General features: G+C 35.4%; 1 protein-coding gene across 3 annotated transcripts in view; it reads left to right on the forward strand.

Annotated features, from left to right (window-relative positions):
- Positions 1–22,267, forward strand: part of FBXL4 (F-box and leucine rich repeat protein 4) — a 78,327-nt gene that overhangs the window by 47,422 nt on the left and 8,638 nt on the right. For all 3 annotated transcript variants that reach the window (XM_010367680.2, XM_030928745.1, XM_030928744.1), the window contains 2 exons: positions 3,809–4,022; positions 19,252–19,323. In XM_010367680.2, the coding sequence (XP_010365982.1) occupies positions 3,809–4,022; positions 19,252–19,323 (286 nt within the window). The remainder of the gene's footprint in view (positions 1–3,808; positions 4,023–19,251; positions 19,324–22,267) is intronic.

Genomic DNA, 22,267 nt, shown 5'->3' on the forward strand with positions numbered 1-22,267 from the left:
TTATTCATCATAGCAGAGAAATAGGTTACATTGGAATAAAGAGAACTTAAAACTTTTAATCAGTTATTAAAATCTTAATCTAGCTACAGATTTGTGATTTGCTACTTTGAGTGCTGTTCATGCATATCATTACTCATTAAAATCACATCTATTATAATTCCGCTTTTCTAATATGGTTCCCTGAAGTCTTAGATGTTCCTTTGCCTGCCTGCCTGTTTGTGCTTTAGAACTTAATTGTATCATTCTGTTCAAAAAGCCTTAGATTCATTGTTTCCCTACCATTTTTCTTCAAATAGTTGCTGAATGGCCTTGATCTCCCCCTCAGTTATGTGTGGGTTTTTACTCTAAACCCCTCTTACTTGTTCTCAGTAGTTTATATTCACTCCTTTAGGAAACATTCTTGGATGCTTTCTAGATTCGAGAACTTTATTAGGTATTTTGACATAGAGCTAAAGTTTTATGATATGAAGAGCTTATTTCCTACTAATATATTTATTCAGTTGCCTGCCTATATTTTATACAGTTGTGTCTTAGATTGTCAACTCTAGAAAGTAGGGACCATTTTAAGATGTTCTTTTCCCTTCTTTTTTTTTTTTTTTTTTTTTTTTTTTTTTTTTTGAGATGCAGTCTTGCTCTGTCGCCCAGGCTGGAGTGCAGTGGCGTGATCTCCACTCACTGCAAGCTCTGCTTCCTGGGTTCACGCCATTCTCCTGCCTCAGCCTCCCATGTAGCTGGGACTACAGGCGCCCACCACCATGCCCAGCTAATTTTTTTTTTGTATTTTTAGTAGAGACTGGGTTTCACCGTGTTAGCTAGGATGGTCTCGATCTCCTGACCTCGTGATCTGCCCGTCTCGGCCTCCCAAAGTGCTGGGATTACAGGCTGGAGCCACCGCGCCTGGCCTTCCCTTCTTTCTATCATTGTTGGATAGTACCCCTATACAATTAAGCAGAAGTTTTGTTTTTAATGGCTTTATTTTGGATCACTATGTTAAATAATGTTCCAAGTTATTTGGGATTAAGATTATCCTGAATTTACTGTTTTAGAAAACTTGGTGAGGGTCAGCTAAAAACCATGAGATTAGGAATTCAGAAGTCATAGATATTTTATATCTAATTCTTCTCTTACTTTTTATACTTCAGGCAATTTCTGAGGACTATTACCTTTTATTTTGTGATAAGTAGACTCAAATTGTTCATTCATGTGATCTTAATTATTTTAGGGTGCAAGTTACCATTTAGTAAATTACTTCTTATGTACTTGTATTGTTCTGGACAAATTAATTCACCTCATAATGATAAGCAATTTATTTTTCTCTCCAGAGATTCCTTTTCTCATAGCAGGAGACTAGTCTGGGATTGTTTATATGAACTTAGGTCCTCTCATAAAATCTTCAGTGTAAGAAAATACTTTATGAGCACAATGTAGAATGAATTGACTGCAGGAAATAAACAAACTGAGTTCTCCTTTCAAATGATCAGTGGCACAGTTGAGATGAATAAATACATATATGTAATTATGCATTAAAATAAAACCTGCATGAGGAGCATTAAGGAAAGAAGTAAGAGCTGTGTGCAGCTAATTGAGTCTGCTACTGTCTCTGCCCTCTTGGGATGTAGATATGAAAAGGTAGGTAGTATACATTTTGAAAATTTAAGTAGAGATAATATGAGGGTATTAATCAAATAATCTCAGAGTAAAAATATCAATACAGGATTCTTGATAAAGAGAAAGAAAGAAAGGTAGTATAGGTATAGACTTTATCTCATTGGTTTTCAAATTCTATCATTCATGAAATCAACTTGGGAAGTTTCCTATTGTCTGCTAACAGTTTGCTTTCTGGTATAAAGCCAGAGTCTTTATAGTGACATACACTATATGAACTGTCCCTCATCTCTGATCTACTCATCTCTCCATCATTTTGTGCCTCCTGTATCCCCCATCTCACTGTTCTTCACTCAGCTTGTTATCCTGCCCTGGACTGCCATTCCCTTTGCCTAGAATGCTCCTCCTCCAGATACCTGCTTTGTCACCCTCTCGCTTCCTTCAGGGTTTTACTCACCACATCTCTGAAGCTTTTCTGACTACTCTGTCCATCCTTGACACTTCCTGTTGCGCTTCCCTGCTTTTATTTTCTCCTGGGCACTTTTCACGAATTTGCGACTTACTTTACGCATTTGGTTATCTTCTTCTCTCTTCAAAACATTAGTAAGCTTCATGAGAGCAGGGATTTTGTTTTGTCCACTGCTATCTCCCCAGTGCCTAGACTGCTACCTGGATGATAGTAGAAGCTCAGTGCATATTTGTTGAATGAATGAATGAATGAATGTGCTTCATGCGAACTGCAGTTTAGCTAATACAGCTAGCAAAGGAAGCAGCAGTGAGAGGAGTTGGAGGAGATCCAAGAGAGGCAGTTACGTGAGGAGTGTCAGACTTTTGAGGAAGGAGTGTGCAGTTGTATGAAATGTCACAAATTAAGTAATAGAAGTTTGAATTTAGAATAAACGGGTGTTCAGGTGTAAATAAGATGTGCGGGCTACTGGGTTATTTACAATATTTAAATTTGCAGCAGCTGAATTTTTTTATTGTTTAAATGTGAATTGGCCAAGATTTAACTTATACTTAATGTTTATGGGGTGCTTTGACCTTTAAAAACTGCATTTGCATAGTATTTCACCTTCAATTCCACTAGGCAGTGTGGTGAATGTTGTTACATACTTCAAGTCTGCATTTACAGCTGAGGAAATGCTAAGATTTGGGTAAATGCCTTTTCCAAGGTCTCTGCTAGGAACTAGTAGAACAATGCAAAAAAAACACATCTTTTAACCAGTGTTACGTGATTTATTTACACAACTAATCTGATTTAGTCAATTTTATTTTGTATGTGTACTTGTAAGCTCATTAAATCATTTAGGAATAAAGACGTGGCATAAATTGACTAACAGTATATTGCTGATGTGACACTGGTGGGAAGATTATGTCAAGAGACCTGGACAGCCATAATTGGTGCACTGTTAAGAGGGTTCAGTTTGCTTAGTTGATAAAGTTTCATGGATTCAAATACTCCTAGATTCATGTTTACTTTTAGATTGTTTTCAGGTGGTGATCATGGACAGGACTATTTTTTCCCCAGCTATCATGTAACTGAGATAAATATTGTGATAATTGCTCTGATAAAGCATTTTGTGACCTTCATCTTGGATGATTTATATATATTTTATGTGAAGCTGCAATTGAATGTTTTCAACATCAAGCAGTCTAGCTGCTAAATAGTAACAGCTGCAAGGACCGTAACAGTGCTCTAGTTAAACCCACATAGACATTTTCTGAGTTGAGAGGAGCCTAGTCTGATTTGTTTTGAGGTTACTTAATTAAAGTTGTCACTTTTATGTGCAGTGTTCAAAATATATTATCCAGTATTGGATAGGTACTGTTGAGGGGGAAATATCTCCCAAGAGATTAGAGTTTTGTTATGTTTTGATTTTTTTTTTTTTTGGCTTTACCAACTCAGATGTGAATTTTAGGTAAGTAGGGAAAATACATCTTAAACTTTCTTAATTTTCCACTTAGCATTAGCTGACTTTTTATATGATGTGAATTCATTTTATCCTCTCAAGTTGATTTTTTTAGCCTAACCATTCATATTTCAGCATGCAGTAAATAAGAATTTAAGCAAAACAAATTTTACATTTTCCCTAATAGAAATCTATCCTTTTAAATGTATCTGCTTAGAGTTGCTAAAATTGCAAAGTTCTTGCAAAAATATCTTTTAGTTTTATAAAATTCACATGGAATGTTGTTTTTGCAGGTTTCTGAAGGTTTGCGGATCTGAATTAGTACGCCTTGAATTGTCTTGCAGCCACTTTCTTAATGAAACTTGCTTAGAAGTTATTTCTGAGATGTGTCCAAATCTACAGGCCTTAAATCTCTCCTCCTGTGATAAGCTACCACCTCAGGCTTTCAACCACATTGCCAAGTTATGCAGCCTTAAACGACTTGTTCTTTATCGAACAAAAGTAGAGGTAAGAATAATTCATAATTTTCATCATTGTTATTATAGTAGCCAACTGAATAGTTTTCTTTAATTACTCATAATGTGTTTTTTTTAATTTTTAAATCAAGTTTATGATGCCATCTGACTACTCTGAAATCATTAGAGCTGATTCAGTCATTGTGAAGTTATTTCAAACCTAATGTGTTTTGAAATTATAAGGAAATGTTCTTCTCTGTGCTCTTAAAATTTTCGTGATGCTATTCATGTTCCCAGGAAAAGAAAGAAACAGTTGGTTGAGGTCAGCCAAAATGCTGGCAGGGAACGAATTAGAGAAAGGTAGGAGGATAGTGTGCAAGAGGACATTTGCTTGCAGCGGGGGGAAGCAAAGTGGTATTTATCCTTGCCCAGACTTAGGGGTTAAAATTTGTAATACCATAGTTAATGAGTCTCATTAAGAAATGGAATCATGTCATATATATTAGTCTACTTGCTTTTTCACATAATATCTCTAGAACATGTTTCCAGGTCAGTGCATATATTATCTAACTCTTTTACTGTAATAGCATATGTTATACCATAATCTATTTAACATTCTCCAAATGATCAACAGACTAGTTGATCAACATTTGATTTTTCCAGTGGTTTTCCTTTTACAAACTACCTAGCACTAAGATCCTTCTGTGTGTAGTTTTTTTTCTTTTTCTTCTTTTTTTTTGAGACAGAGTCTCACTCTGTCACCCAGACTGGAGTGCAATGGTGTGACTTCAGCTCACTGCAACCTCCGCCTGGCCCGTTCAAGCGATTCTCCTGCCTCAGCCTCCTGAGTATCTGGGATTATAGGCGCCTGCCACCATGCCCAGCTAATTTTTGTATTTTTAGTAGAGACAGGGGTTCACCACCAGCCTGTGCATGGTTTTACACATACTTACTATTACTGCTATTGGATAGAGTCCTAGAGGTGGTACTGCTAGGTTAAAGAGTATGTGACTGGGCCCCTGTAGTACACACTGTCATGTATTTGTTCCCTCTGCTCCACACATACTGGCTTTCTTTCTATTCCTTGAATGTTCTGACCTGGTCCCAGCTCAGGGCTTTTGTTCTTTTGCCTATCTGAAATGTTTGTCTAGCTCATTATGGCTGCCGTTTTTTTAGCTCAGTGTTCAACTTGCGTATTTTTTGGAGATGGCTTCCTGGACACTCATAAAATATAGCACCCCTTCTAGTTTGTTTCCTTCAGTTTTATTTCCTTTTTAACATCCTTGTCACTCTCTGACGTGATACTTGTTTTCTTGCTGATTTTCATTCTTCTCACATTAGGATATAATGGTAGAAGACTTGTCGGTCTTTTTCATTGCCGTGTTTCCAGAATCTAGAATAGTACTTGGTAAAGATTGGCCGTTCAGTAAATATGTGTTAAGTAAATGAATAAAGATAACCAAATTACCTTTCCAAAATGATATACCAGTGACTTGGGAGACTGCATTAGTTCTGGTGGGAATGGTTTGGTTCCCAAGAGAGCAGGTTGTTGTAAAGTGAGAATGCCCTTTGTGTTTGACCTCTTTGCACTGTCTGCTTCCCCTTTGATCTTCTGCCATGTTAAGACACAGCAGGAAAGCCCTTACCAGAAGCCGAGCAGATGACAGTGCCATGCGCCTTGAAATTCCCAGCCTGCATACCTGTGAGCTAAATAAACTCTTTTTCTTTATGAGCTACCCAACCTCAGGTGTTTTGTTATAGCAACAACGAATGAACTAAGATGGCATTGTTCTCAATTTTGGGCAGAATATTTAGCTAGACTTTAGCAGGTGACCTGGCATGGTGGAAAAAAGACTTTGATTCTAGTTCTAGCCCTGCCAGCGATAAGCTTGGTAATCTAGGAGAAGACATTGTCTCAGATTTCCAGATTTGTTATTTGTAAAATGAAAGAATTATTGTCCCAGAATGCCAGATGATACTAGCCTGTGTTTTCATTGGTCTGTGGTGAAATGACTCCCCATTTGTGTGGGTATAAAATTGTTAGCTATCTTTTCTTGGGTAGGACTCTTCATTCTGAAATTATGCCATGCCTGCTTTTTATTGGCACATTTACTATTTTATGGGCCTGTGTACTATAAACTGAAATCCTCTGAGCAAGGAAGATTTAAATGCCCCATTTAAAAATTTCTGATTAATAAGAAATATAGCACACATAATTATTAAATGTAATTATTAAATGAGCCTTTGAGAAGAAAAATAGGGTAAAAACCAAAAAAAAATTAACTTGCTAGGCATCTTATATCTATGGTGGCTTGTGAAAATATATCCCATGAGATGTTTTTGAAATGTTATATAGTAATGTGATCTAAGTGTCAGAGAATTATTAAATAGTCTACAGTTTTCTTGAATTTGTCTCAGACTGATAGATATGACTGAATTTTTTAAGTGTGATTTGTGAGGATTAAGAAGATTTCATATCTCAAGAGTGGAAATTTATACATATGTACCTAAGTCTAGATAGCATAAGCTCTGGTTTTCCTCAGTTACTTAAATATGGATGTAAAATCATTGTATGAATGTATTAAATAAAATTTAGGTTGTACCCTCTGTTACTTCCTATTAAATTTTTTTATTGGCCCATCTGGTAAAATGTCATAAACACTACACAATTTTTCTGACATTGAATATGTAGAAAAAAACTATAAAATTGAGTTTTCATTGATGTATGGTTGACTTAAAATTAAAGATGCTGTTATTTTAGTGATATAAATGGCAAATGTGAAATTGAGAAAGTCTTACCCAGGCAGTGTTTACTTTTAATGCTTCCCAACTCATTGCTTTCTACCTATACTTCACTCACTTCTGTTATTATCTCCTCATCCTTGGGATCTATACCAGAGTCCCACATGGGCACTAAGTAAATCAGAAAAAGGAGAGATGGCAAAATAATCAGCTGGTTTCTTTGAAAACAAACAGAAGCTACAGCACTGGTATTCATATCAATCTGTAAACACCTCCATTGTCACTTAAGCAAAGTGTTATGTCACCTCCTTCTTCCTTTGATACACACCTTTCACCTTGCACCTAATGATGTTGGTGGATGAGAGCAAACAGAGAATGAGAAGGCAAGATGTAGGAGACTGGTCTCTCTTTAAACGTTCCACATATTCACTGGCAGTATATTCTCATATTCTAGACTCTGTTTTGAAGAAGGAGCAGTACTTGATTGCAAATGCCTCTGCTTGCTCTAAGGACATACATGAAAAGAAAAAGAAGATAACAATTGTAGTTTTCTGGGAGATGTTATTTTGTTTTAAAAGGGCTACAAATTATCCAGTACCAATTTAACCCTGTTTTTCTGAACCCTACAAAATTCTAAAATAAGCAAAAATTAGTATGACAAAATAATGGATTGTATTATAGCATGTTAACCTCACAGAGACCAGTTTATGATACAATACAGTTACAGGTTATGTGCCTTTACATAATTTACATTAGTAAGTATAGTATATTTATGCCATTTTACAAGACTTAGACAAGTCCATATGCATAGTGAATAAAGCTTTTGAGGATTTTGGAGACCTGGATTTTTAGTCCCAAAGTTTGGGAAAACCTACTGAAAATATTCTGTTGGCTGTCCTAGACATTTTGCATTATTATTTCTTTATACCAGTCTGAATAGGGTTGGTGGTATTCTCATCTTTACACATAATTAAATTAAGGTCTCAAAAGATTAATAAATTGCCTACTGGCACAAGCCATGAGTCAGGATTTGAACTCAGGTCTTGTGGCCTTGATGTGGTAGTTAAAATCATAAGATATATAAAAGCATAGAATAGTAGTTATTCTGATAGCTTGGCTATTTATCTAAAACAAAGATTTTCTTTACTACTTATTATTTCTAATTTGTAGTTGGTAAGGAGATACAGCATAGTAACTAACATATACAACATTATAATCCATGATAAAATACAAACTATTAAGTTTGTATTTTATAAATATCTTCTGCAGGAAAATGGATTTTTTGTCTTTTTACTATGAACAAGCTTAGTTTGAAGTCTTAGTTGTTCTGAATTTATAAATCACAATTTGTTATTCAAATTACATTTAGAAACATTTAAGTGAAAGTTTGTAGAATCAATACATAATTAACTGCTTTAAGCAAATAGTTTATACAGGCCTACTCTCAATTTTATTCTGTAATGGAGAGCAGCATTGAGACAGATAATCCTCAAAATAATTTTGACATGTAAAATGATATGTTGTTGATAGCTAGGTGATGTGTTCTTAAGTGGTTAGCCATAGCCAGGCATGCAGCAGGTCTGATGACTCAGTAAGAATGAGACGTCAGGAGAATAGAACAGTGGCAGAGTCAGAATTGTCTTGTATGCTGGTAGGTAAATTCTGGGATGCTGATGTGGTCCCTCCTTGCATCAGTGGTCATTCAGAATTTTTAGCCTTATAAGATAGTAAAATATAGTTCAGCTTGGTTTCTTAATTTATTTCATGAGATCTTTTTCTTTCTTTAGATGTGTTTAGGATTACAATGAAAAATGACTTCATCAGAGAAATAACAAATGTCTTATTAATTTAGCAAAGAAAATTCACTAAGTAAGCTATGTGCAGAGTCAGTGGCATGTATTTGTTGAATTTCATTAGATGCAGAGCATTAAATACATGCCTAGTAAAGAACAAGATACTATTACATTAATAAAAGACAGAGTGAACAGGTATACAGTAAGCCCAAATATATGCTAGCATTGTCACAGGCTTGTCCTTAGTTGGAGGATGATCTGCATTGGGAAACCTTTCTAGAAGAAATTACCATTGAGCTGAGATTTATGCCCTGTTTACTGTGTGATCCCAGAATTACTAGTGAAATGGGTCGGTAAATAGGGTAATTTTTTTTCCTCCTGAAATTGGTGCATCTTTTAGAGTTGAATAGACAGCACTTTCTGCAACAGATGGGAACTTAGACAGGAAAGACACTCTAGTTGTGCTTAGTTTCTTCTACCATCCGTGGCATGGAAATAATTAGGTATTATAATGATTTAAAGGAGTTAAGTTCAGTCTTTTTGGTTCTTTTCTTCTCTATTCATAAGATTCTTATTATGTACGATAAAACATTGATTGCAAGTACTTCTTTAACCATACATGATGATGTATTTTCGTGAAAGTAGAGCTGTAAAAATCTAGCCCATCCAGCTGGGCTCAGGGGCTCATGCCTATAATCCCAGCGCTTTGGAAGTCTGAGGCAGAAGGATCACTTGAGATCAGGAGTTCAAGACCAACCTGAGCAACATAGCGAGACCCCATCGCTACAGAAAATTTAACAAATTAGCTGGACATGCCCCTGTAGTCCCACTCAGGAGACTGAGGTGGGAGGATCACTTGAGCCCAGGAGGTCAAGGCTACACTGAGCTGTGATTGTGCCACTGCACTCCAGCCTGAGTGGCAGAGCAAGACCCTGTCTCAAAAAATAAAATAAATCTGACTCATTAAATAGATTTTTAGATACTTGGAAAAAACTTTTATTTTGAAATAATTTCAGACTTATAGAGAAATTGAAAAAAAAAGATTTCTTTTGTACTTTCACCCAGGTTCCCCTACTATAATATATAATTGTTTTATTGAACCATTTGAAAATAAGTTGAAAACATAATAATCCTTTACCCCTGGGGCATTATAAGTGAAAGACATAATTTGCCCCTGAAAGGGCATGTATCTGTAATCTACTTTCAGATACTTGTATTATGGGCTGAATTATATCTCCGCAAAATTCGTACTTTGAAATCTTACCCCCCAGTACTTAAGAATGTGACTGTATTTGGAGACAGGGTTTTTAAAGAGGTGATTAAGGTTAAATGAGGTCATTAGGGTGGAGCCTAATCCAATATGACTGGTGTCCTTAAGGAAGAGGAGATGAGGACACACACACACAAGGAAGACCATGTGAAGACAATGGAAGAATATGACCCGCTACAAGCCAGTAAGAGAAGTCTTAGAGAAAACCAACTCTGTTGACACCTAGTTCTCAGATTTTTAGCCTCCAGAATTGTAAGCAAGAAAATTTCTGATGGTTAAACTACCTAGTCTATGATACTTTGTTATAGCAGCCCTAGAAAAGTAATACACACCTTGTGTAGGATAGCATAAGAAAATCTTTTTAACATAGTGCATGAGAGTGTCTTTAAGATAAGTCCCACACATGTACTAAAACAATCTGGACTAGTGTTAGAAGTTTGAACCTGTTTACCTTTCCTCTGTTTGGGGAAAAAAAAAATCTGGAGTCAGGGGTGAGAGTGGGGCATGATAGGTAGCTCAGTAAGAATGTTATTCTGTTGCTTAGCAGCAGACTAGACAACCAGGAGTGTTTTTTAAAAGTTGGAGTTATAAATGGAACACCTGCATCCAGTTTTGATTGCCTCACTTCAAGAATGATAGAGCATAAATTGAAAGAATCTGAAGAAGTGAAAAAACTGATGATAGGTATTGTGGGGGACTAGTATATGACAGTAATCCGTAAGTATGGTTCAGCATCTGTTTAGTTGGCCTGCTCGGCTGTGTCGACAGTTTCAAGGACCCCTCTGCTTTTATCTTCATGAACTAGAAGACAACAAAAGAAGTTGATCTTTACTTCTGTAGGATATTAACACTCTCCTATTTTTTTCTTTCTGTGCCAGTTTATTTGGCAGATCATATATATGAGTAAAATTGCACACCACCCTGACTGTTGATGAAAGCGGCTGGGCTTTCTACAAAAGATGTATTAACTGTCTTTTGAAAGAGTGCGATTTAATTTAGTGCTGTGAATTTGTTTTCTGACATGTGTATGTTGTGGTCTCCTTACTGCATTCTTATTTGATTTAAACAATACATTATTGTATTTTGATAAGTAGAGCAGGGATGGCCTTCTTTTAAAAGAGCCATGGCAACTAACCAAGTCAGACTATAAGACCAAACTTATTGGCAAATGAAGAGGGTGGCTTCTCACTTACAGAGCCAGTGCTGATAACTAAGACGAGGGTGAGAAATTAAAATAGAAAGAACCGGCTTCGGTCACCTAAATTAACTAATGCACGCTGTTGTTAGTTGTCGTCTAAAATGCAGTCTATTTAAAACAGAAATGTTAATATAGCTAGATAATATATAAAACAGAAAGATATTAGTAATTATTTTGTTCTTAAACACAATCAAGAATCAGTAGTTTTAATAGCTGATAATAAGTTTAATTATCACAGATAAAACTTTTTTATCACAGATATAACAAACTTTCTTAGAGTCCTTGGTATGTGTCTGTAGGCTATATTTCTGTATCCTGATTGGCCTTATAGAACTTTCAATGGGAATAGGCGACTTGGTGGGGTATGTGTGCCCTGAATGAATGGGTTGTAGTTGAGTTACAGTCAAGAAGCCTAACTTGTGAGTGCAGTGGTGGAGGAGATCATCTTTTAATGGGGGCAGACTCCTTATCAAACACAACCATGACAGTGACCAATAAGCCAGGTATAAGAAATCTACCTGGAAAGGACACCATTCATTAGAGATGGCTGATTAGCCTATCCTCTCTGTTGGCATGTCCTGAGGAAAGCCAAATTAAAGTTACAGGACTGAAATTTGTAAACTGTCATGTTTTTATTTTGTTTTATTTTATTTTATTTTATTTTATTTTATTTTATTTTATTTTATTTTATTTTATTTTATTTTATTGTAGAGATAGGATCTCACTGTGTTACTCAGGCTAGTCTCAACCTCCTGGGCTCAAGTGATCCTCCTGCCTCAGCCTTCCAAGTGCTGGGATTATACGCATGAGCCACCACACCCAGTCCCATGTCTTTTTGACTACAAATCTCTGCATCCATTATAGGTTGTTATACAAATTGATCAGTTAATTGATCAGTTGATCAGTTGAGTATCTATGAGGAAAGATGTATTTGACTATATTATTGTAGGAAAGATCCAATACAGTGATAAAAATAGGCTTCAAAATGAGACTGCAGGGCAAGGCAAAGGTGTGTGAACATTTAGTCTTAGATTTTGTTTCATCACACACAAGAATTTTAAGAATTTGACAAATTATCTGAACCTGAAACTGAAACTTGTATGTTAGAGCTAAAATTCTGAGTCTGTAGTCAAGGGTAGCTATTAAACATCTACAGTTAGGTTTAGAGAACTTTCTTCTTTTTCCTCAAAGGCAGTGTAAGGAGCTTTATTAATTTTTATGATTTATGATATTTAGCCTTTTCTTTTTAGAGTTCTGTCAGAATTCTAACTCCCCACCACAACGTTGATCTTAAAGTTGTGAAAGACAATATTATTTTCAAGTTGTGATTATGTATCAGTGTATAATCTATACCATATTGTGTATTTGAACTGTATAAAAGAATAACTTCTAGTAGATGGTTCATAGTAAATCTGGATAAAGTAATTGAATTTAAATATTCTAAAATGGTGATTATTTCTGCATATGTTTAGTTTCAAGTACTTTAAATAGTTCTCAAAATACTTCAACTTTTTTTTTTTTGTTTTGTTTTTTGTTGTTTTTGAGACAGAGTCTCGCGACGCCCAGGCTGGAGTGCAGTGGAGCGATCTTGGCTCACTGCAACCTCCTCCTCCCTGGTTCAAGCGATTCTCCTTCCCCAGCCTCCCGAGTAGCTGGGACTACAGGCATGTGCCACCATGCCCAGCTGATTTTTATATTTTTAGTAGAGATGGGGTTTCACCGTATTTGCCAGGCTGGTCTCGAACTCCTGACTTCAAGTAATCTGCCCATCTCAACCTCCCAAAATGCTGGGATTATAGGTGTGAGTCACTGCACCTGACCTTCAATTTTTATTCTATATTCTTCTTCACCAAGTTTATTGAAATTGGAAGAGGAGCAAAACTTTTTAATTAGAGAAAGATTTACACTCATATATATATTTTACACTCCAGTAATTGAGTGGTTGTGTTCTTAAGATTTCTTTGGAGATATTTGTTATGCAAATTTATGCATTTTCGTTTAGTGAATATACTTTTATAAAATTTCACCTTCTTACTCAGAGATAGTGCTCTGATGTGTTTGAAATGTATTATAATCAATGAAAGTACATTTGTTTCTGATGATGTTATATAACTAGTCTATATTTTAGCTAGTCTTTGTCTGTAATATGTACACTTGTTACCTGGCCCTTATTAATATGCTTTCTAGGAATCATATTTTAGAATGGAGAATACTAATTTGGAATCCTACTGTCCTGTATTGAGTGTTATAATTAAGGGTTACATTATTTATTAAAGATAGCCAACAACAATTCTTAACATTGAATAAAAAAGGTCATAAACTAGTTTTAACAGCTAAAAACCTACATTAATGTAAAATAGCAAGCATATTACTACATACATTAATTATACAAGGTTCTCAGTACATTATAAAATGTACAGGTATGCATAAATATAATTCTAAGCTATACATCTGGACTATCTAAAAGTTATATGTGAGTATAATAAACATCAGTTATTTTTATTAAGTATTTTTGCTTAGCACTTTAGAAGTCTGGAGGGTGGGAAGTTATGAAGTTTATGGATAGCATTTCTTAAAAAGCTGTCAATGAAAATTTGGATTCATGCCTTTTATCTATTAATAAATTTCTTCGTAACAAGTAAAGGCATTAATAATATTCTTTATAACTGAATGGCACTTCATATCTGCATACACCAAACTTCCACATCTGTTATCCATCATTTCACTAACTAAATTGTTTTTGAAATCGAAATCATTCTTGTTTTTTTTTTTTCTTTGAGACAGGGTGTCACTCTTGTCGCCCAGGCTAGAGTGCAGTGGTATGATCTCAGCTCACTGCAACCTCTGCCTGCCAGGTTCAAGTGATCCTTCCAACTCAGCCTCCCAAGTATCTAGGACTATAGGCTTGCACCACTGTGCCAGGCTAATTTTTGTATTTTTTGTAGAGATGGGGTTTTGCCATGTTCCCAGGCCTCAAACTCCTGATCTCAAGTGATCTATCTGCCCACCTCAGCCTTCCAAAGTGAAATCATTTTCTTAGCAATAGTCATTGTAATCATTGTAGTAGTCTTGAGTATTTGGAGGCTTCACTAAAGGACGCTAAGGGGAATAAAATTGCTAAACAAACAAGAAGGCAGTTGTGAAAGTAGGGGGAAACAGTCTTCCTCCTGTTACAATCATCAGAGTATGATGTTTATGGACTAATTCCTTTACAGTCCTTTTGTGAGTTGTAGAGGATGGTCTGGAACCCTGATACTGTAAGCATGCTTTACAGTTGTTTTTGCCTAATTGCATTAATAAAAACTGTTCACATTGAACTTGTCTCTTGCTTTTCTCTCCAGTTATAATTTGTTATAATATTTTGCTGTTTACTTCTTTACCTTTGGCATTTCGCCATCCAAAATGGCTGAGTGTCATGTAACCCACTTGAATATTTAATTATGTGTTTACTCTTCCAGTTTGGTCCCAGGTTGAGAAGCGTATGCTTCTTTACCTGGGTGTGTGGGGAGTTGTACCAGGGGACAGTGGCTCACACCTGTAATTTCAGCAGTTTGAGAGGCCGAGGCGGGTGGATCATGAGGTCAGCAGATCGAGACCATCCTGGCCAACATGGTGAAACCCTGTCTCTACTAATAATACAAAAATTAGCTGGGTGTGGTGAAACGTGCCTGTAATCCCAGCCACTCGGGATTCTGAGGTAGGAGAATCGCTTGAACCAGGGAGTTGGAGGTTGCAGTGAGCTGAGATTGTGCCACTGCACTCCAGCCTGGGGAGAGAGTGAGACTCTGTCTCAAAAACAAACAAATACCCAGAATTATGTTTAACTAAATATCTGGGCACCCCATGGCCTGGTAAGGCTGATACATAAAATTAACTATCATAAATGTAATATTCAAAGTGACCTGTATCACCTCTATAATATACTGTTTGTTAAAAGTGAGTTGCTAAGTTAAGCCCACTCTCTCAAAGGGAGAAGAATTAAGCTTTACCTCTGGAAGGAAAGCGTATAGAGTAACATGTGGACATATTTTTCAAACCACTCTAACCTCTGGTACTAGGAGACTCCAGTGTTCATTGAATGGAAGTTACTGAAGAAAAAAATGGAAGGAATGGTAGAGAAGTAATATTTGAAGAGAGAAATGTTTAGAATCGTCATCTTTCATGAAGAGAGATATGAGTCTTCAAATCAAAATGGGCACTTGGGGTTTTAAACAAAATAAATGAAAATAAATTTTTAGACAGATTGTGATGAAATTGTAGGAGATCAAAAATAAAGGGACAAGAGCTATCAGAGAGAAAAGATATATCACCTGCAGAGGAAAACAATTAGATTGACAATAGACTTCTTATCAAGTAAGAGACTGATAAGCAATGGAGTAATGTTTTCAAAGTGTTGAAAGAACGTAACTGTCATCTAAAAATTCTAAGTCTAGCTAAACTTTCATTCAAGGTTGAGGACAAATCTCAAATATGCACAATAAAATTTATTTAAAAAAAAATTGGGGTAAATATTAAACTAAGTTATTTAACTTTCTGTCACTCTGATTCCCCATTTATAATGATAGGATAAGTAAATAACGATATTTACCTTACAGGCTGTTAACTTTTCTGTTCACTGTTACATCCTAAGTGCCTAAATAGTGCCTAACACATAGTAGGCATGCAATAACAGTTTATTAAATGAATGGATGAGTTAATAGGATTGTTGTGAGGATTTATATATATAAAGAATTTACAGCAATGCTGCCTGACATGTTAATAAGTACTCAGTAAATGTTTGTTGTTAAGATTTTATGACCCACAGACACTCAGAACGACTAAAAATATTTCTCAACATAAAGAAAAATTCTGTAAGGAAGTATCAGATATAAAAAAAATTATGACACAGAAATTGATAAAAGGCTAGTAAATTAACTAATGACCATGGAGAGGAGATTAAGAAAAATTAATCTTTTTGTATTATTTCTAAAAGTTAAAAACTGAAACCTTTAAGGTGATTCTAAAGTTCACATGAAAGAGCAAAGGGCCAACAGCAGCTAAGAGATGTTTGAAGAATGAGGAAAGGCTATTTGCCATACTAGATTTAAAGACTTATGAACTATAATAATTAAGACAGAAATGTTGGTACAGAGAATGGAAGATAGACCAGTGAAACAAAATGACCCAGAAGTAGACTCATACATATATGGATACCTTATATATGATAGAAAGCATTACAAATCAGTGGATACAATGGAGTCTTCAGTAAATCAAACTGGAACAACGTGGGGAAAATGAAATTTGATATCCTACCATATAAAAATCAATTGTAGTTGGGTTAAAAACCTAAGTGCAAAAAAGAAAGACTAAAACTCTGATTTTAAAAAAGAAGAATCTTAGATTCTCCCTTAGCTAAGAAGAACTTTTTGGAAAAAACAACAGAATACAAACATAAAGGGGAAAAGGATTAATGCCACCTTTAATATAGTCATATTAAAATTTAAAATGTTCATGTCTCAGAAAATCCAGTAAACAGTGAAAAGACATGCCTCAGAGAAGGTATTTATAGCTGATATAACTGAGAAAGATTGGTATATCCAGCATGAATAAAGAATTCCAAAAGTCAAGAAGGAAGAAACAACCCAATGGAAAGAAAAATCAGCAAAGGATGTGATGAAGCAATTTACATAGCAGGAAATATGAATGGCCAATGAACATATGAAAAGATCTTCAGTCTCACTGGTAATCAGACTAATGCAAATTATACTATTCTGTACTCATCAGACAGGCAGACATTTAAAAGGATGAAAAGTCTACGTATGTTGATAAAGGTGTGGGGACGTAACACTCTTACACTACTGATGGGAGAATAGGTTGATTTAAGCACTCAGAAGAGCTATTTTTCAAAGCCAAATAAAGTCAAAGAATATGTAAACACCTGGAAATTCTCCTTCTGGTATGTGCTCTAGAGAAATACTGTTCTATAAATGCACAAGGAAGCACATAAAGGAATGTTTATTCTAACACTGTTTGTAATGGTGAAAATTGTAAGCAATTAAATATCAATCAAATGAGGGTGTATGCTGTAATATATTTGCATAATGGAATATTATACAACAATTTCTAATGTTAATATATGCTATTTATGGATGCATAATGTATACTAAAATTATATATTTTCAAGCATGTTTTAAACACCAAGTCTTAATAAAGGTTACCTCTGAGGAAGTACCTGAATGGATGGAGGGATACAAAAATGTAGTGAGATAAGCAAAGAAGACAAAATATTAAGAGTTGATAAACTGAGTGGTGGCTACATGGTTATTATGGGTGTTCTTTTGGACCCTACACTTGTTTGTATATTTGAGATTCTTCATAGTAAGTAATTTAAAAATAAATTACCAAACAAGTTTCATTAAAAATTAGTGGATTAGAGCTATATGTATCAACATGGACAGGTCCCTCACACTGATGAAGAAGATGTAGAAGTATATTGACATTGTAATAGCATTTATGTAGAAACCATGTAGAACAATATTATGTGCTACTTATGGATACATAATGTATTGTAAAATTATATACTTTCAAGCATGTTTTAAACACCGTCATGATAAAGGTTACCTCTGAGGAAGTATGTGAATGGATGGAGCCAAGCAAGAATGTAGCCGGATAAGCAAAGAATGTTGAAATGTTAAGAGTTGATAAAACTGAGTGGTGGCTACATGGGTGTTATATTGGAACCTATAGTTGTTTGTGTATTTGAGATTCTTCATAGAAAGTAATTTAAAAATAAATTACCAAACAAGTCCTGTGAATTATATGTATGTGTGTATGTATGCATTTTTTTAATTTAAAATTTCTTACCAACAAAAATTTATGAGATTCTTTCTAAAAAAATCTAATATTCTCTGGATCTTACTTAAGGGAAAATCTTATAAAACAACCTTTTAATATGGATATGGTCCTGTAATTAAAAAAAGAAACAAACAAACAAACCTAATGTTATGTTCCTATCTGTTCATAAGTTCACATGGCTAAGTATTGTGGAGAACCTGAAAATTAAATTATCTTTATATACTCTTTCTAATGTTACCATTCTGAGAGCTACATGGGATTGTTTTACAAATGTTGTTATGTTGAAACTTAAGTATAAAATCAATATAAACTTTTTTTGTTTAAATTCAAAGAAATGCTCAACGATGAAATAATTAGACTTAAGTATAATAGCCCTCTGTGACCTATTGTAACTATTATTATTTTTGCTTTAAGTAACCTTACATTATGAGAAATATTTTATTACTTTATTTTCTCAATGAGAATCTTATCTGGGGTTTGACCAAATGTTTTACATTTTCATTGACACATTCTTCACCTCTCCCTCAACTGATACTTTTTAGTTTCTGAACACTTGGAATAGATTTTTACAGAAGTTGTATAACATCTTAATTTTTAAATACATTAAAATTGTATAAGATATTTTGCCATGTAAGTTTGAATAGTTTTCTCCTTAATTGATAAAAGAAAAATTAGAAATTTGAATATTTTGCATTTTTTGCTTTTCACAATTTTTCAAGGCAGACATGTTTTAAAAAATATTTTACAGTGCCATGATTATGTAGCAGTCTTTGGGTTTCTTTAGTGGTGAGACCGTTTTCATTGCACAGGATAGATGGGCTTAAATGGCAGGAACATGACTAGAAAAAGTGCATGTTATATATATTTCAGTCAGCATGTTGCTACTGACAGGTGCTCAATGGTTGTTGGTTTCCTTGTCAGCAAAGAGAATCCTTTGACATTAAAGTCACCAGCTCAATCCTGATTTGGGGTGACTCTATTGGCAGTTCCATCAGGCTGCAGCTGATCAGTGAATGTCAGAGCTGCAGCTGTTCTTCAGGAGTGTCACCAGCCTGCTGTGGGTTTTTTGTCTTTTTGTTTCTGTTTGTGGAGGGAGGAGTGGTTTAGCTTGTCTTGGTATTCAATCTTAGCCAGACTTTCAAATTGCTTACCTTTGGGAAATGAACTGAGAGGTCATAGGGAATATAGGTATTTTTAGGGCATCCAAAACCATATACAAAGTGACGACTTACATGGAGACTAGTAATGATTACCTTGACTCCAAGCCAATCAATGATGGAGCCTCTGGGGACTCATTAAATGGCATTTGTGGACTCTGTAACCTAGCTTTTGAGCTGCATTTCAGGAAAAGCAGTGACAGCCTTTAATGTCTAATTGACCTCTTCTCTTTGTTTCACTTTCATTCACTTTCCATATTTGCCTCTGATGTGGTCCCTAATGGCAGCAAACAGCACTGCTCAGCATTTTGAACTTCTGTTCAGAGCTTCAGCACCTCAGTTTGGGCAGTTGTGTCATGGTAAGTGTTTGAGAATTCTTTATACTACTCAATTACTTGTTCTCTTTTTCTTCCTATGGGTGAAATATATCCTGACTCACCCTACCCCATACACACCCACAGGTTTTCAGATTTATGGTTCTCTTCTTTGTCCCTTGCTTTCAAACATTTTTCTTAAATTGGAAAGTATGTCTTTGAAACACTGATGTTATTTGTCCAGGAGAGCAAGGAAAGAAGTATAGTGTGGTGGAATATAGTATAGTTCTGCCTCAAACCAGATGCTGTCTCTGACAGCTAATCACCTCTCTAGGTTTCTTCACACACTAAGATGTTAGTCATATCCAAATGCCAATAGTTTAGTAAGTTTTTCACTAAGCTTATTTTAGCTTTTAAATCCTGAGATAATTTGCTTGAAATTTTCATGATAATAGATAGGTTTATTTTATCGGTTTGTTTTTGTGTTTGTTTTACTGTCCTTATTGGTCAAAACAGAAAGATTAACACCCTATGTTGGAACTCTTTTTTGTGTGTGGAAATTTTACTGGTCTGTGAAATCTAAAAGCCTAGGGACTGTTGGACTAGATAAACTTTAAAGTCCTTCCAGATTTAAAATATGATTTTATGTGCCCTTGAAAGAGCTCATGGGAAGAGTTAAATCTTTTAATCTAACCACATAATTACATAGCTTTTAAATAATACTGAGATGTAAAGGACAATAGAAATCTTATGTGGAGAAGGTGTGCATGTGCGTGTGTGTGTTTGTGTGCACACATGCCATAAGTGAATCTTCCAGTGTAACTGACTGGAAGAATTCATTCCTCCTCACTTGTCCTCTGTTCCCTAAAACAATGTAGGTTTAGGAGATTCCCAGACCATTCCAGTTTTGCCTTGCATTCACTTAGTAGGAAGACTTGAATAAGCAAAATGATTGCAAGATTCTAGAAAACTTCTGGTATGCTAGGCTTAGAGTCAATAGACAGTGTCCCTGACCTAAAATAAGTCCCATTTGAACACCTCTTAGAGCTCAGCCTGGCTTCAAAAATGCCCCAAGATTTGGCAGTGTAGACTAAGTAGGCCTCTTATGATGACATATTTATCTCCGTGTCCCCATTGTCTTTAAAATTCTGTGGTTAGGTCTTATTAAACCCCAAGTATGGGCACAGGTCGTCTCAGTCTCTAGAAATAGTCTTGGGAGCCCACTAGATTTTCCTCACTTCTGGTCAAATTCTTTCCATAGTAAGCCATTTGATAGGCTTCTGTGGATCTCTCTAGTGACTCTTCTTGATAGGCCCAGTGACATTTGATGGCCATTTCTGTCACAACAAACCAGGCAGTTACTGCCACTTGCATCTTCCTTATTGCTAGCCTGTCCTCTTTAGATTGGTAAGGACCGTTTAACTTTGCTTAGACATACCTTATTCTGCTTGTTCTTTACCTCCCCTTAAACTGGAGCAACATTCCTTAGAAAATCAAGCCTCTGACTATAGACGCTTTACTGTTGGAATTATGTATATGCTTATGGTTGGAATTATATTATTTTAAGTTAGCATTTTCCAGAGTTGACCTGTGGAAAATTAGCTCTAAAGGATAATCAGTTTTAAAGGCTGTGTATTTGGGAGTGGAGTGGAGATTCCTAATGAAATTACGAAGCCAGGTATGGTTGCTCACACCTATAGTCCCAACTACTCTGGAGGCTGATGTAGGAGGATTGCTTGAGCCCAGGTGTTCGAGGCTGCAATGAGCTATGGTTAGACCACTGCACTCCAGCCTGGTCTTAGAGTTTTACAATGGTTTGTCCTACAACAAAGAAACTGTTTACTTTTGCTAAAACCAGTGTTTTCAAACCTTGCCTGACTACTGCACTCATTTTTCTATATTACATTTTATTGTTGACTGTCAATATAATAGCAATTTTTAGATTTGTGATATTTATGAAGCCAACTGTTCACAGTATACACACATAGAGCACTGTGTTGACTTTGCCATGGTGATTGTGGTCTGTTATATACCTTTGCTGAGTATTCGCCTCATGGCATACTTTCTCTGTAGGGAGTTTAATGTAGATACTAAATTAGTTGTGCCACTTTTTTTCTGAAATTAATCTTTGTGCCACAAGTGCCAGTTAGATTTGCAGTGACAAGAACTTCTGAGGAGTAGTGTCTCACCTGTAATAAACCTGAATATTCTAGTCAATGCCGTAAACGTTTTTTTAGGACTCCTTAGAAATACTTATTTTTCCTCTTGATTGAGAAAGAGACAAAATTTATCTATTTCTTTTACTTTTAAAAAATGACTTTAAAAAGTTTAAATTCCACTATTATATAGTGCTGATCGAAGTGATTTAAAGTTGCCTAAATTAAGGAATCGTAAGACCTGCCTGGTATTTTCTTCAGTTTCCTACTAATTATGTGATCCTAGTCAGGTCCCTTAAATTCTTGCTGATGGTTCCTCTGTGGCATTTGCCCTATTTTTAAAATTAGATAATGAATAAGAAAATAAATATGTCTATTATTTTGGGGGAAAAAGGAGTCCTGCATAATATCTAAAATTTAGAAGGAATTGTAGTTAATAAAGGAGGGATAGGTTGCCTTTGTTCCAGTAAAAAGTATTTAGTTTCATTTTTATTTTCCCAGCCCTGAATTTGGCGTGAGTAGTGCTGTGAAAATTTCACAACAACAACAAAGTCTTGAAGGAATTTCTCACTGTGTTCTCTGCTGGTAGAGAATTTGTTCAAACACTGCTGAGATTGGCCAGGCACAGATTGGGCACAATCAGAATCATGGGTTTCAGAAAGATTTTTAATTTTTTTTTTTCTAAATAAGCTAATTGGCTGCCCTGATTATCAAACCCACAGTTTTGTGTTGTTCAGGTATACTCGCTGAAGGAAATATGTTCCCCCAAACCTGTTTTCGTAGACTGCAGCATGATTCCACCATACATACACTGACATCCAGAACCTTAGAAA

This window comes from Rhinopithecus roxellana, chromosome 4 (assembly GCF_007565055.1).
Source record: "Rhinopithecus roxellana isolate Shanxi Qingling chromosome 4, ASM756505v1, whole genome shotgun sequence".
In the NCBI taxonomy this organism is placed as follows: Eukaryota; Metazoa; Chordata; class Mammalia; order Primates; family Cercopithecidae; genus Rhinopithecus; species Rhinopithecus roxellana.